At 52.0% G+C, this 16126-nt stretch overlaps 1 protein-coding gene across 1 annotated transcript; it reads right to left on the minus strand.

Moving 5' to 3' along the window:
* Nucleotides 1-8621: 8621 nt before the first annotated feature.
* IRF1 (interferon regulatory factor 1) lies at nucleotides 8622-15861 on the minus strand. Its single transcript, XM_072840961.1, has 10 exons — nucleotides 15660-15861; nucleotides 14564-14655; nucleotides 13196-13295; nucleotides 12180-12356; nucleotides 12025-12074; nucleotides 11785-11917; nucleotides 11475-11594; nucleotides 10971-11020; nucleotides 9930-10065; nucleotides 8622-9606 (listed from the first exon to the last, which is right to left on the minus strand). Exons 2-10 carry the CDS (start codon nucleotides 14648-14650, stop codon nucleotides 9494-9496), a joined length of 966 nt encoding a protein of 321 aa, XP_072697062.1. The 5' UTR covers nucleotides 14651-14655; nucleotides 15660-15861; the 3' UTR covers nucleotides 8622-9493.
* Between the last annotated feature and the right edge of the window lie 265 nt (nucleotides 15862-16126).

Here is a 16126-nt window from a genome sequence, read left to right on the forward strand (position 1 = left end):
TCTGTTTTTTTTTTTCCTATAAAAAATGCGTTTTTATGAGAAGGAGGGCTGTTTTCAATCTAAAAGAAACTCTAGAAAATTTTTTTCCTTAAGAAAAAAGGAAAAGGACAAAAGTTCCCATCTGTGGTGGTTGGGAGGACACTCTGCTGGCTGCAGAGTGGCTCTGCCTCATGTCTGGTGGGAGCTCCGAGGGAGGGGCTCAGAGAGAGAAAAGCATTTCTCCTCTCCTGGCCAGGCCGTGCAGCCTCCTGCCTGGGGCAAAAAGGAGTTGATGAATGTGCCCTCACCCTTCCTTCCTCAACACAGGATGTGTGATCATCCACTCCCTCTAAAGGCACATGTGTGGTTGTGATCGCTATTGTTTATTAATAAAAACAGCATCTCAGTTGGTGCAGCATGTTTTCTTTTGTGCTACCTACCCCTGTGAGGCAGTAAGACAAAAGCTGTTATACCCATTGTATAGATGAAGAAACTGAGGCTACAGGAGGTCTCATTTGAGGCAACACAGCTAGTACGTGGCAGAGCCAGGACTTGATGCAGATCTGGCTGACATCCAATTTAGGGATTTTTCCTCAAAACTTTTTTCCCCCTAGTCCTAGCTTTTTTTGAGTTAAATCGGATGCCCTTATGAAACCAAAGATTGAGAGTGCTATAAGTATAATGCGTGTGTGGAAAAGGACAGAAGCCCACCCTGGGAATCTTAAACCAAGCCCTGGCTCAGGTGCTGGGTGGCCTGACCTCTGAGCACCTCCTCTAGGACAGCTCAGAGCCAGCACCACTGGAGATTAAGGGGGTGGGTTCAAGGAGGAAGCTGTTACCTGTAGACATGTCCAGCAGAGCCACTATTTTTCAGGCATCCTTCTTGACCCACCTAGGCCATGGAGGCTCACTCTCTGCCCAGCACACTAGAGTCTCAGTGACTCCCGGAACAGAATAGGGTCTGCCACAGAGAGACTCTGGGGCTCTGTGAGACAGACTCTAACCAAGGGACTTGGGGCAGCTGCATCCCTCAGCTGGTTTCCCTTATTGCTGCTGTCACAAAGTACCATAAATTAAGTGGCTTAAAACAACACAGATTACAGTTCTGTGGGTCAGAAGTCCAAAATCGGTCTCCCTGGCCTAAACTCACAGTGTCAGCAGGGCTCCATTCCTTTCCAGAGGCTCTAGTAAGAGAATCTGTTTCCTAGTCCTTTCTTATCACCCTTCAGAAGCCACCTGCATTCCTTGGCTTGTGGACCCTTTCTCCATCTTCAAAGCCAGCAGTGGCTGGTCCACTCTTTCACATAATGCCACATCCCTGGTTCTGTCTCTCCTCCCTCCTTCTTCCCCACTTAAGGACACTCAAGTGACTACACTGGATCCATCCAGATAATCCAGGATAATCTCTTTATTTTACATAGCTGATTAGCAACCTTATTTCTATCTGCAACCTTCAATTCCCTGTTGCCATTAAGATAACATATTCACAGATTACATGCATTAGGATGTGGACATCTTTATTCCCCTGTGGACCATCATGCTGCCACTCCTCTGGGTTCTCCAAGGGCCTCACCTTCAGGCACAGACAGGCCAGATCACAATCAGGATGTTCCCACCTGTGTCAAAGAGGTCCTTTCTGCCACCTGCCTGCTTCTCACTCAGCTCAACCTGTCCTGCACTCCTCTTCTCTCCTCCCCAATTCCCAGCCTTAGGTAGAGAGAAGCTGAGCAGGAAGCACCAGCAGGTTTGGACACAGAGGAGGAGGATATGAGGCTGGCTGCACCAGGGCTATGGAAAGCTCCGGGGGGAGGCGGGGCGGGGGGGGGGGCGGTGAGCACTTCCCACCCAGAGATACTGCACTTTCCAAGAACTAGGGCCAGAGCCTGTCCTGTGAGGACTCAGATCCTGAGGTCTAAGGACAGCTCTAAGGCTGGAGGAGTAGCTGGCCGAGTATCAGAGCCCCTCTATGGCTGCATCCCGGGCCACTCTGGACAGCCAGAGTTCATCTGGCCATCCTCTCTCAGATGATGATGCCTATCATCATTCCCCTTCCCCTCTCCATCCCTGGGCCTTAGGCTGGAACACTTAGGGGCCCACCAGAGAGAACCTCTGTCCCAGAGCTGCTTGATGAGCACCCGGAGCTTCTGAGACCCAGCAGGGTGGCCTGTGGGCAGGGCAAGGAGAGAGGGGCTGGACAAAGCCTTTGGCTCTCCAAGTACAGTGATCACCTTGCCCCAGTTTACCCAGGGCTTTCTCAGTGGTAGCACTGAAAATCCCTCACCTCGGTCCAGAGCAAACTGGGACAGTTGGTTACCCTACATCCAAGGCCCTTTGTACCTCCTAATCTACCCTAGATTACCTCTGCAGCCTGGACAGCCAGCTCTTTGGACTCTTAGATGCCAAGTTCTGCACAATATGTGGGCGTGGAGAGATCTGTGGGTGGAGGAGGGGCCCCAGGCTGGTGTAGGGGAATATAGACTCCTGCTTGCAGCATTGCCAGCAGACGTGTCACACATGGACACAATGCCTGTGTCTGCATGGGATGGAGCTTCTAGATACCTGTATGGGGGAGTGAGAAATCATGTTTGCCCGAGTCTCTAAAAACTGTAATATCCTGATTACCTGGGTGATGTATTGCAGGTAGCTTTAATTAATGTGTCTCTTAATACTCATCTGTATTTCTTATTCTGTACAATTAAACTTTTTACTAGTGTACATTTTTAATAAAAGAAAGTAATTAATGACTCTGCCTTCATGTCTCCCCCAGCAGTCCTGCTGAGGGACGTGGATGGGATATACTACATGGAGTGGGACATAGCAGCCTCTGCTCTGGCTGCTGGTTGGTCATGGTCCGAGGGTCTTCTGCAGTGGTAGAGCTAGTTACTACTTTGTCCTCCTGCCTCTCAGTCTGTCCCCTGCACTCCAGAGTCCAGCCTCGCTTGTCCCCAGAGTGCGGGAGGACTCAGAGAAGCCAGGTGGGCAGTGGACAGAACAGGTAAGCAGATGCTGACTTGGGGTTTTACAGGAAATGCTCTCAAGTGCCAGTCCTGCCTAAGCACTGTGAGAATACAGAGCTCCTGGGGAGCTTCCAGTCTGGAGAGATTGGGTCCCCACAGACCACAAGGGGAGTGGCAGAGAGGAAGGGGACAGGCATTGGATGGTGAGGCTGTGCTTTTCTGGGCCATCAGCTAAAAGAGGGCCCCTGGGTACCCTGTACATGTCTTAGTTTGGCCAGAGACCAAAAATGGGTTTCTAGTGAGTGATCCCCAATAGGGGCAGATGGTCTCCTGAGCCAAGTACTCTGGCTGCTGGCCAGTTCATGACAGAAGGGTGCCTTGGAAAGTTGGACACCCCTTCAGGCCCTCCTCTCTGTCCTGTCCCCACGCCCTATCTAAGAATGTCAGGCTCCATACCTAGGAGCACAGCCCTCACCCTGGCTCTCGGCATCCTGATATCCAGCTCTTCTCCCCACCCTTGAAAGTCCAGAAGGAGCATTTGGAAAGAAGCTCTGGATCTTCAGCAGAGGCAGTTACACTTCACCTCCCACAAGCAAGGACTGAAATCCACCATTACCCTGGTGTGGCTAAAGTGACATGACTTCTTGACTTGTTCTTAGTTTTAGGAAAGTGATAGCTATTCTGGCCTAACGACTACCTCCCTATCCACGCCTGGTCCCCAGACACCAACTGTGTATCCATATAAATCCCTCATCCCATAGAGTCAGCTTTCTCAGAAAAGCCTAGTACAGAATTCCCACCACCTGCACCCTGGGACTCCTTTGGCCTTGGCCACTTACTTTGCTCCTGAACTAAGTTCCCAGACATATCCCTTCACGACTCTTAGCAAAGATGTGGCTGATTATTTTTAATTGCTCTGGAAGAACTCACTGCACCTACTGTAATTCTGGGCAGATTCAGGATTAATTGATAGTACAAGTGAGAAGTGGTATCTGACTAGACACTCCCATATCCACGTGGCTTTTAGGGAAAAGGAGAGGGCAGAAACTGAGAAGGAAACCCAGACCAATCCAAGGCAATTGTCCAGAAATGGAAGTAAGGACCCCATTATCTAGGCTGGGGTCTGGAGGGCAAGCGAGAGCTTTTCCTGAAGGAAGCTTGCCAGGGAGTCTGAGAACTCCCCTGGTATAGGACAGCAACCAGCCAGATGCCAGGGGTGCTGTATTTGCTCAGGGACCAAGAAGCCAGGTTAGATTCCAGACAGCCATAGTTCCAGGACTATGAGACTCTAGTCTCATGGCTGGAAGTAGGATGCACCTGTGAGTAGTCCTGGTGCTTATACATTCACCCAGAGTTCAGATTTCTGAGTACCCCAGGACCTAATGAAGGGTTTGGTTTAGAGCAGAACAGGAGAGTTCTCATTGCCTTACTCAGACAGAAGCGCAGCTGAAAATTCCTCTTTGATCCCTAGAGCTGAGATAAGGCCTAGCAGGCCAGAGTCCCCTGCAGTTGGAAGCAGGTTCACAAACACGCTGGGGTGGCCAACCCGCCCCTGCCCTGAGGCCAAGTTACAGCCCTGTTTGTGTCCTACCCTCCCCGGAGCCCCACCCCTTGAAAATGCAGGTGGCTTCCAGGGCATAGGTAAGGCATCCCTCCCTTGAGGACCAAGCTAACCCCCACCTCCTGGGGCTCAGGGGCCTGTAGCAGCAGCGCCATGTTGCCCAGGAAGAAGGAGAACAGGGCCGGAGTCCCACAGTATCCAGAGTGGATGCAACTCTTGTTGCCTTCCCTCTGTGTCCCCAGATGCTCTCTTGGCTTGAAGTGCTAGTGCCCTGTCCCAGACAAGCTCTCCCAAACATCCTTCCCAGGCCTCAGTTTCCTTCTCTGCCAACAGCCTAATATGGTGGAACTCATCTGGGTTCTGGGCATAGGGAGGTGTGGGCTGGAATCCAGGCTCCATGCTTTTTAGCTGAGTCATCCGGGGCAAGCGCCCTATACCAACTGAGCTTTCGTCACCTGGTCTGCAAACAAGGTGCTGTGGTGGGGCACCAGTATGACAGTGCATGTGGGAGTTTGGCATAGCACCTGCTGTGGGGTGAGCACCCAGGACTTTTGTTGTCATTTCCTGGCCAGACTTGAAGGTCCTTCCCAGTTCCTCCCATTTCTGAGCTTGTGGAAATAGAGGAGGGATGGTGGGTTGGATGTCTGCCTCTCCTCTTATACTCAATCCCTATATCCTTGTCTCATTACCTCTAGTATCTCCCCAACTAAAATGAAACTTAGCATAGACTCCCTAGGCCTGCCTCCCCACTGAGCTTACAGAAGTAGGAGCTGCTTCTGCAATTCCCTACCACCAGAAAATCAGCAGAAATGAGTATCTTGGGAGCTGCCTGGAGCTAGGAAAACCACATGGCCAGCCAACTATGCCCTTGTATTGCCTTAGACTTGGCCTCACAAGGGAAGCCTGGCTGACAAAGACACATGTCACTCTGCCCAGTAAGTTTAATCCTGAAAAAGAGAGTGCACCAGCCCCCTGCCATTCTCCTGCCCTTGTGACCACTGTCATAAGTGGGGAAAGGTTAGTGCAGAGGTCTAGTGAATTTCATGCATCCTTATCATGGAGGGTTAGTCGTGCCCAAGTTAAGCAAGAGCATTGCATCTGGTGGACACAAAGCCTCCCTAGGTGCTTCCACAGGGCTGCTGAGGAAATGTGTACCCTGCTAATGTAACAACTTTGGAATCTGTACAAAGAGTGTGAAAGAAGTCCAAATGGTCCCAGAGAGTGGCAGCCTGGCAATGACTCAATGTCACCAACCAGTGGGATTCACTCCCAGAAGAAAGGACTCTACCTCCAGCCAGGTGCAGGACTTTTTCCTGTCTTTGACTTCCAGAAATCTGGGGAAGCTCTTATCTTGCACATAGCCCACTGACAGATGTTGAAGACTAATTTATGAAGAAGGGATGGTTTGCATTTGTCTTCCCTGAAGATTTTCTGTAATCATGACCCTCTCTATGGGCAGCTAACATATTAGCCTCTCTTTTTCTTCCTGTTGTCGAGTGAGCTAAATGAATAAATCAGCCCAATTAAAGTGATGTCTTTGGAGTAAGGCAATGAAACCTATAACTAACCATAAATGCCCCCTGAATGTCCATAGATTTAGCCAGAGTTCTAGCTGGTATGACCAAGCCCCAATTTGCCAGTTTACCCCAACAGAAAGTAGTCCTTAATGACAATGTTACCACAACCCCAACAAAACAGTTCTTTCATTGACCTCCTAGCTTGATTAGCCAAGAGTTTCCACCACTAGTGCTTAGACTCAAACTCTGGAGAATGAGCCACAAAAGCATTGACAGACCCTGAGAATCACCTTAAAATATTATGCTCAAATTTGGGTCCCGTTATACTGGTGTTGCTCCGTTTGGGCACCAACTGGCTAATGAGTTAGAGTCAGCTGCTATCACAGTTACTGTCTCCCCTGTGAGGCCTGAGCTGAGGTCCATGGCAGGGTGTGATGGGACAGCTTGGAAGGTCTGGCTCTATCCCACACTGCTTCTTGAGGCCCAGTCCCCAGAACCCAGCTCCCTTGTGATGGGGAGTAGTTAGAGTTTGGGAGTTCATCCCTAGATATTTCGAGTTACTCGCAACTGTTTAGGACTCCTGGGATAAGAAGAGCTAGAAGAAGTCAGGACTCCACCTTGGCTTTGGAGATTGGAAGGCTAATGGATAGAATTCCTCTCCCATTTTAATAACTTTTTTTTTTCATTTTAATAACTTTTAAGTGATAAACTAACATCACATATCAGACCTTGCAAGATTGCCATAGCTACCTGGGACTTCAGCATACCCGCTTGCCTACTCTCTGTCAGGGATTAGGTTGAAGGACCAGAGGAGAGCAGAAAGGTCAGAAGCAGTCAATGCCATTTGCTCTGGGTTGCATCCCTTCCCTCCCATCCCTCCTTAGCCCACTGTACCTGGTTTCACACCACCCCCAACATCCTTAGCTAGAGAAGTCATCACCCCCTTCAAGAGTTTGCCAAGTTTCCAGTTAGAAGCCACACAAGGCTAGAAGTTAATCCAATACTTGTCAATAAGGGCTCGGCCTTGGAGGTGAGAAAGGTCATCTCATCCATCCCTCTACTCCCAGGTGAAAAATCCAGGTGGATCTTCTACTGGGAAGAGCTTGATATTGGGGTCCCTCCAGGCATCCACAAGCAAAAGGCCCACCTGGCAGGAAGCCACCTGCTATTCAAAGAGCATGTCCAAGATCAGGCAAAAATACTTTGAGTTTGACAGAATGTCAGACTGATCCTTGCTCATTTTCTAGGTTTTTTTTCATCATTTTCTCACTCAGCCTTGCCTTCCCCACAGGGGCCCATATTCCTTCCAGAGGGCTGGGCCGAGGGACAGGATCTAAGTCCAGTTTCTGGGACTGCACTATAGATAAGCATCCACAGGGCTTGGTTTCTCTGAGGAACCTCCTTACCGCCATGACCTCACTCCCTAGATGATGCGAGTTGTATCAGCTGATTTCCCTTGGCCAGCCTGCCTACTACTGGGTACTGTTTATGCCTCAGGGCCAGAGGCTGGGGATGGGGGTGGGGGAGACATGAGAAAGGTCCATATCCAGAACTCTCGCCCTTAGACATTCCTTTGACTTGGGCCTTATCTGAAGGGGGCATTGCCATATGGCAGTGGTTCCCAGCCTGTGGTTTTCAGAAACTCTTCTGATCAAATATACTGCTTCATAAAGATTTTGTGTGCTTAAGTTCAGCCAGAACCCTGAAGAGACATGGGAGAAGGAAACCTGCTTGTTGTGAGGTCATCCAAGGTTTTCTTAGCCCATTTGTGCATGGTACACTACAGGTCTTGTATTTAGCACCAATATATTATTGCTGGCCACCAGAATGGTAAAATACTCTTGAATTGGCAGGTGTCCATCCCTAGTGTTCTCCAACAACCCCAGCCTCTGCCTCTCAGATCTGTCCCCAACCCAGTATCTATCTGTACTGTCCAGTATGGTAGCCATTGACCACATGTGGCTATTTACATTTTAACTAAAAATTCAGTTTCTTGTGCTCACTTCAGCAGCACATATACTAAAATCCAGTTTCTCCATCACACTGGCCACATTTCCAGTGCTCAGTTGGTACATGTGACTTCGCCACTACCTACTACAGTGGACAGTACAGAGGGAGAGGACATTTTCATCACTGCAAAAACCGGACAAGGAATGCCCACCACAACAGGCCTCAGGAACCTGTTTTGGGCTGGTGTCTGTTGTAACTGTCCATGACCATGCAGTACTAATTGTTAACTTTTTGAAGTAGCATCTGAATACCCTTGGATTTGAGTTTAGCAGGACATATAGTTTATGGGACACATTACTCAGAACTGAAAAACCTAACACTGTCCAGACCTTGGAGCCCCAGTTCAACTCACAGCCTGGCTATAAATCTAAGGGCAAGTGATTATATTTATATGAGCATGTCCCTGTACTGTGATTGTCCCTTTTTCCTGTCATCTTCTCTATGAACATAACTGGAAGGCTTCTGCAATAGATGCATGTCACTGCTCACCCCCCAGTCAAGTTCAGGCAGGATGCCAAGAATGACTCCATCAAAATAAAATGTCTCTGTAAGAAAAAAAACCACTTGCAGTTTATCTCTAAATAAAAGGCCACACCCTTTATAAACAATTAACTTTTTATAAAAAGATAAATGTACATATTTACACACATGTACATATGTGGTCACACATGACTTAGTGGTTAGATGGCGTTTCCAATTTTAAAAATCACACCAAGACGCTCCCACTTCCCTCCCAGGGCCTGCTGAGGGCTGCCAGGGCCTGCCTGAGGGGGCAGGTGGGCGCAGGGCAAGGCACAACATAAATAAATGTAAAGGCTGAGAGCTTGGGGGAGACGTTAGTGTACACCTCTGATCAGAAAAGTGGCAAGGTCCACAAGAAAAAGTGCCATGTTCTTTCCCAAGCCCCTGAGCCCAAGCAGGGCGGAGCTCCTCTACAGCTGAGGGAGCACTGTCCTGCAGGGCCCCGTTTCCTTCACATTTCACTGGCTTTGGAACAGTCCCTAGGGCTCAGCTGGGAAGGGGGGGAGGGTCTCTGGGAACAGGATTCCCTTAGTGCAATTGTCTCTTAGTGCAGAGCCAGCCCTGGGGTTGGTGCTGTGCTTCTCTGAGGTCACTGGTCTGTTCCCTTGGGCCACCTCAGCAACAGCGAGACCCTTTCAAGGCAGTCGGGCTGAGGGGGAAAGCTGGAGGCTGACTCCTCTCTGAGAGTTCCATCTGACACATCAATCTCATAATCCCATCTTCCCAGGAGGCAGGGCCAGCTTTACCCCACAAGATGAGCCCAGACCCTGGCCTAACAGAACCTAAAGGGTCACTGTCCTAAGGAGGGAGGTTCCATCCCTGCTCAGCAATGGAGTCATTCTCTGCCATGTCAAGGAGCCCACAGGAATCCTGTTTCTTTGCATCATGGCAACCATGATGCCAGGTCCTGCTCAACACCTAGGGGAGTCAAAGGGGCCAGGGCCCAGCTATGGTGCACAAGGAATGGCCTGGATGGAGGGCAGTCTGACTGGAGTCAACAGGCTGTCCAGCCAGCTGGTGTCCATGTTCTTCAGATCTGAAGAGATCAGCCCAACATACCCTAGAAGATGTGAAGAAGGTTGTATGAGGATGGAGGGTAAAGACAGGTGTGTTCCCCTCCTGCCCCTCAGCCCTATCCCTGTAGGCCACAGACACAGCCGCCTCTACTGTCCCCACATGGCAGTAAGCACCCTGCCTCCATCTTCAGGCAGACCTGAGTACGTGGGAGCAGCAGCCAGTTTGTAAGCTGTCTGTACCAAGAAGAGTTGAAGAAAGATGCTTTGCCTCTCCTGCTCCCTAGCCCAGTCCCCCAGCCCTTTCCTACCCACCCCCTGCCAGTTTCTCGCTTCTCGGAGAAACCTTCCAGCTACAGGGACTTCTTACCCCCAGGGCTGTCAACTTCTGGTTCGTCCTTGCAGCTGAAGTCTCCATAGAGAGAGGGGGGCTGAGTCCCAGGTTCATTTAGCAGGTACCCCTTGCCATCCACGTTTGTCGGCTGCCACCCCGTCTGCTCCAAGAGCTGGTGACAGAGGAATAAGGAACCATCAGGTTACTTCCAGGGCAGATTCATCCTCTGGTCTTGCCCTCAGTGAGCCAAACCTTCCCTACCAGCATCGTACCCTTGGTCATTTGCATGTTCTCAGATGGATGCAAATGTGGACTGTGGTTAGGACAGGGGCCTGCGAATTGTGGATCTGCCCTGGACTCATGCTCCTACATCTCCCCTCTGGCACAGAATCTCCTAAGACTTTCCCCCTCAGCTGAGTGAGGACATACCAACCAGGAATGTGGCATAAAGTAACAGCATCACAAGTCAAGAAAAGAAAAGAAAAGCTAGAGATAGGGAGCTATGCCTACGTCTCAAGTTTTCTATGCTGATGAAACACAGCCTGGGTACAACTACTGCAACAACTGTTTTATATTCGCTTTTAAGATTGAAGCAGGACAAAAAAAAAAAAAAAAAAAACAACACACCCCTGGAGAATAATTTGCTTTAAGGAAAAAAAGAAAAGAAACAAAGAAAAGGAAAAAATCCCTCATCAGATCCCAGATCCCAAAAGCTGATTATTAAAACCTGATGTGCACTTCCCTAACTAACAGGGCAGCAGGCCTGGGGCCTGTTGGGGCAGAGGACGCAGGCCAGGGACCAGGCACTGGTGCTGGCTGACTCAGAGTGGTTCCAGGCCCTAGGGCTGCCTCCAGGACAGCCTGTCAGAAACCAGGCCTCCCCACTGTCCTCACTTCCCCAGTGTCTTTCCCACCAGCCAAGGAGGGCACAGTGGATGTGGCACTTATAGGATGATACAAGCAGCCAGGTCACAGTAGCAGCTGCCTCCACCCTCCAATGTGTTGAGCTCTAAGTAGTTTTCTCTCTCCTAAGAAGCAGCCACTTCACAAGAGCGCTCAGGGAGGAATGCGCTTTACCTTCATGATGTCCTCAGTTAATTTCCCTTCTTCGTCCTCATCTGTTGTGGCTGTGGATGGGGAAGAGCAGAGAGGTTAGAGGTTGGCTGGTAGTCAACCAGGCTTGCCCCTGCAGTTCCACCATAGTGCCTGCCCTACCACGCACGTGCGTGTGCGCACACACACACACACACACACACACACATACCTCCCAGCAGACATGTACCTGCTATGGACATTCCAGAACAGGACACTGTCCTTGTGACTCAGCCTCCCGCACCCTGAAGCCACACCTCTTCCCACCCCCTTGCTTCCTTCCTCACCCACAGAGACTGGGCTGCAGAGGAGCCAGGGAACTGAGCAACCTCAGACCCAAATACAGCCCCTGGGCCCCCTTCCCTCTTTTCTCCAGCACAGCACAGTCATCTCGGTCAGTGCCAGGTAGAGTTCTGAGCATCTTCTCTCCCTCAGGAAACCCTCCCCAGGACCCAAACAGGCAGGCATGTGGGCCGCAAGGGCACAAACCTTCAGAAGTGGAGGGCATAGGTGACACCTGGAAGCTGTAGAGGTCACTGGTGCTGTCCGGCACTATCTCTGGGACGTGCCAGTCAGGGAGAGTACTGGTAACGGCACACGGTGACAATGCTGAGGGACAGCAGAAACCACAGGTCAGAACTGGCTGCTTTCTGAGTTTGCAAGACATGCAGCATCCCTGACCCCGCGGCCTGCTCCAACCTGCCACCCCCTCCTCAAGCACGCTGCCTCCTGGACCCAAAAGAAGGAGCCATCCCATTGTGACCTTGTGTGGCCTCCTGCCAGACCTGGCCTACCTCACCTGGAGTAAGGTCCCGCTCAACCTCCAAATCCTGCCCCATGTAGCCGTGAGCTGTGTAGCTGCTGTGGTCATCGGGCAGGGTGGAGGTGCTGAGTCCATCAGAGAAGGTGTCAGGACTGGAGTCACCACATGACTGCAACAAGAGAAAGGAGCTTAGGCCCAGGCTTGCCGTGGCACTTCTCCCACTGCCCACCCTGACTCCCGGGGGACCAAAGACTAGTAGCTCAGGGCCACACTCACCTTCCTCTTGGCCTTGCTCTTAGCATCTCGGCTGGACTTGGACTTTCTCTCTACAAAGCAGATGGGCCATCAGTCTTGGTACAGGTACACCAGCCCCCGCTGCCCTTCTTCTTCCCTCCCTTTGAGCTTCCCAAGGATCCAGAGCCCTTGGATACCTTTTCTCTGGTTCTTGGTGAGGGGTGGGAGCATCCGGTACACCCGCACAGCTGAGCTGCCTTTGTTCCTGCTCTGGTCCTTCACTTCCTCAATATCTGGCAGGGAGTTCATGGCACAGCGAAAGTTGGCCTTCCATGTCTTAGGATCTGGCTCCTTTTCCCCGGCTTTGTATCGACCTAGTCGGCAGAAGAGTGAAGAGGACTATAAGGACCAGAGGTGGGAATCCTTAGCTGCTGTCTGGCCTGGGAGGAGGAAGGCAAGAGTACCCCTAAGCTCTCATGCTGCCAGAGATCCACACTAGCCAAACAGACGGTATTCCTGGGTGACCCTCTACAAGCCCTGGGGCTTCTCAAATGCCCATGCTTGACTCAGACACATCCAGCAGACCTTTCTGAAGGGCCCAGCCAGAAGCACTAGAGGGCCTGTATGTCTTCACGGGCTGTACTGGTGCTGGACCAGAACCAGTCTCCCTGCTTGGGCTGTTAGCAGCCAGAGATTAAATAAAGACTAGGGTTTATCTGATGTTTCCAAACACAGCAGTGGACAAAGAGGAGGCATCAAAGAACAGTTACTGATAGGTGTGCTGTCTGATCTGAGATGGACCAAGAGCTCCAGACCTCAAGGATAAAAAGAGGCTGCCAACCAGATGGGCCTTGGGCCAGGACCTTGGTAAACATCAAGAAAATCAAAGACTTGGGTCTTTCAGTATCCAGGCTCACAACTGCTTTTGCCCCAAGGAGCTTTAATCCAGCTACAAACTCCCTGAAATCACACTTTCTAAGACGCTGATTTCACAGGTTCCTTTAAGAACTTGCTGAAGACGCTGATTTCACAGGTTCCTTTAAGAACTTGCTGAAATGATGGAACTTTTCCCCAGAAATACAAATCTGCCCCCTGCTCACCCCCAAATTTTGTACACAATCTCAAGGAACCCGATGAAGAGCCTCTGTGTTAATAGAAGTGATTCCTCTAGTCTTCTCCTTGGCCCTCCAGGGCTGGAGACCAGGGCACACACCTGTGTGAATAGCCCAGCTCCGGAACAGACAGGCATCCTTGTTGATGTCCCAGCCATGCTTGGCAGCATGCTTCCATGGAATCTGGAAAATCATCTCCTCCTGAATGGCACACACACACATATATACAAGGCTGTGTCAGCTCAGAAGCCACAGGGTTTTAGCAGGAGCCTGCCCAGCCCCGCCGCGCCCCCCCCCCCCCCCAGTCTGAGAAAAAGCTGACTTCCCCTTTTCACCCTGACATCTGGCTTGAGTTGACCCATCCTGAGAATGGCTTAAACAGACTACTCTATCATTCTAGATCTCTCAGAAGGGGCTCTGGGTTCTGAAGAGCTATGGCAGTATCAGCTCACCAAAGCTCTCCCTCTGCCTGTTACAGGTGTGCTGGGACCCATAAGGAGCACCTTGGGATGCTCTCTGGCTTTTCAGCACCAACGCAGAAGTGAAAACTCCATCCATTAAATGGGGATGCTTAGGACAATTGGGACCACTGGCTCCTACACAGGGAGGGAGCCCTGGGCCAGTCTTGGATGCTGACTACCTGTGTGACACTGGCACTGTCCCTATACCTCCTGGTCCCTCATTGGTTTCTCTTCTGTGAAATGAGAAATCACAGTGACAAATATAAAGACTAAGTCTCACTGTTATCATTACTGGTGGTTAACACTTTGGATTTCTGAGTTTGATTGCTCAGGTTCAAATCTTGACTTGATCACTTTTTGTGTCATCTCATTATCTACTTCTCAGTGCCTCAGTTTTCCTTATCTGAAAATGGAGCTATTAACAGGATCTACTTCACAGGGCTACTGTGAGGATTAAATGACACAACGTAAGTAACAGACGTAGCACAGTAATCACACTTGCTCATAGGGAGTGGACAGTAAGCATTATTATGAATATTGTTATTACTACTATGTCTGCAGGGTTTGTGCACCAGCATGAGGTTTCTTGAGCCTGGGCCAGCAGTGCAAGGTTAATTCTCAGGTCCCTTGCTCCTCCAGCCATCTTCTCACCACTAGGTGCTCATTTCTCTGCCTCCTGGCTGTTTGGAACCCTGTAGGATGCTGTATGTTTGCAGGAGTCTCTCGTAAAAGAGACCAGAACTCTGGCTCTGCAGATGCGGGGAGAGTCTTGCTGATGCAAACTGTCAGTGCCCTCAGGTGAGTGCCCTGTCCATATCAAGGAAGGGAAGAAGGCAGAGCGGCCCAAGGCTGGGCCCTTGCATACTGCCTGCAGGCAGGACCCACTGGGAAACAAACACATCTGCCTCCTCCTCATCACTTCCGTTTTTGAGCTGCATCTGAAGCTTCGGTCCCCTCAAAGAACATGTGTTAAAATAGTGGCATAAAAACCCAGAAGGTGACACTCACTTTATTAATCCAGATCAGCCCTGGGATTTGGTTGGAATTAATCTGCATCTCTAGCCAGGGTCTCATGCGCATCCGAGTGATGGGCATGTTGGCTGTGAAGAGAAAACAGACGCTCCTGTTTGGAGTCTGCAGAGCAGCCCCTTAGGCACTACCCTGCCTGCAACCCCCACCTCCACCCCCCCACCGCCGCCCAAGGTCATTCAGTTAACTCTCCCCTGCCCTCCACCAGGTACCAAGTAGTATAATCATGGGAAAGAAGGCTTTCACCAGAACAAAACTGTTCTCCAAATATTTTCAGCATCATGGGCAAAAACAATTAAGCCCCTTCCCTCACGATCCTCTAAACACTCTGGGGAGGAGACAGGCGTGCAAGTGATAGTTTCAGGATTTATGTGCAGAAGAAACAGACAAAATACACAGATATTTTAATGCCAGAACTTTCCTCCCCAAATTCAAATCCTTTGGTAAGGGACAGGCTTCTTTTGGTTGATGCCCATAAATCCCCCTACTTGAGTTGCCGCCGCTACCACTAGCTAGCCGTGCACTGGTGGCAAGCAACCACCCTGCACTCTACCGGGACCCTGCACCCCCCAGTCTGTTCTATGCTGCTCCCAGACCAGGTACCCCTCCCGGTCTGGCTCCCGTCCTCCGCGAAGTAGCCGAAGGAACACCTGTGGCGCCTCTTCGCATGCGTAGCCTCAGCAGGTCCACCGGCCTTTCAGGCAGCAAGTCCCCCCCCCCCCAACACCTGCACGTACAGCCCGAAACCTGAGGCCTGGGCGCGGAGCTGGGGGCGCCGAGTCTCCCGCACCGCTAACGGATGCGCGCGGCAGGTCTACCGAGCGGCGCAGAGGCCCGGGGGCTCCGCGCACACAGATCCGCGACCCGGCCGGGCGCCGGCAGGCTCGGCAGGCTCGGCTCGTGGGCGGTCCACGCCGCGCGGCCCGCCCTCCCCGCCGCGGCTCGCCGCTCCGCCAGCGCCCTCCGGAGCCCGCGCGGGGGCCCCCGCGACGCCGCGCGCCCGCGACTCTCCCGGCCGGGGGTCGGCCCCGCTTCCCGGAGCCCCGCGCGCCTTTGTTCGACGCCACCGACTCACCTCCGCAGCGGCCGCGATCCACCCGCGGCGCCCGAGGGTCCCGGTCGGCTGGCGCGGCGGTGTCCTTGCGGCGAGCGCGATCCCGCAGGGAGCGGCGCGAAGGCAGAGGCTGCGCGGGTCGAGGGGCGGGGGGCACGGCTGGCCTTGGCTTGGCGCGGCTCCCTCGGCCTCGGCCCGGCCGGGCTCCGGCGCACGTCCTGCCTCGACGAAGGAGTGGCGCGCTCTGCCGGGGCAGCGGCGCCGGCGAGAAATCTAAACACTTAGCGGGATTCCCCCAACCCAGGCCCGGCCCCGCCTCCCGAGGAGCCGCGAGGGCGCCTATTGGTCGGTGCCGCCCCATCATTTCGGGGAAATCAGGCTGTTGTAGAGCTAGCGGCGAAGGGGAAGTACAGGGCGGCTGCTCCTCCCCACCCCCTCCGGCCGGCGCCGCCGCCCTGGGGCGACCGCGGGCCCGCCCCGTCCGCTCC

The sequence above is a fragment of the Canis lupus genome, chromosome 10 (assembly GCF_048164855.1).
Source record: "Canis lupus baileyi chromosome 10, mCanLup2.hap1, whole genome shotgun sequence".
NCBI classification, from domain to species: Eukaryota; Metazoa; Chordata; class Mammalia; order Carnivora; family Canidae; genus Canis; species Canis lupus.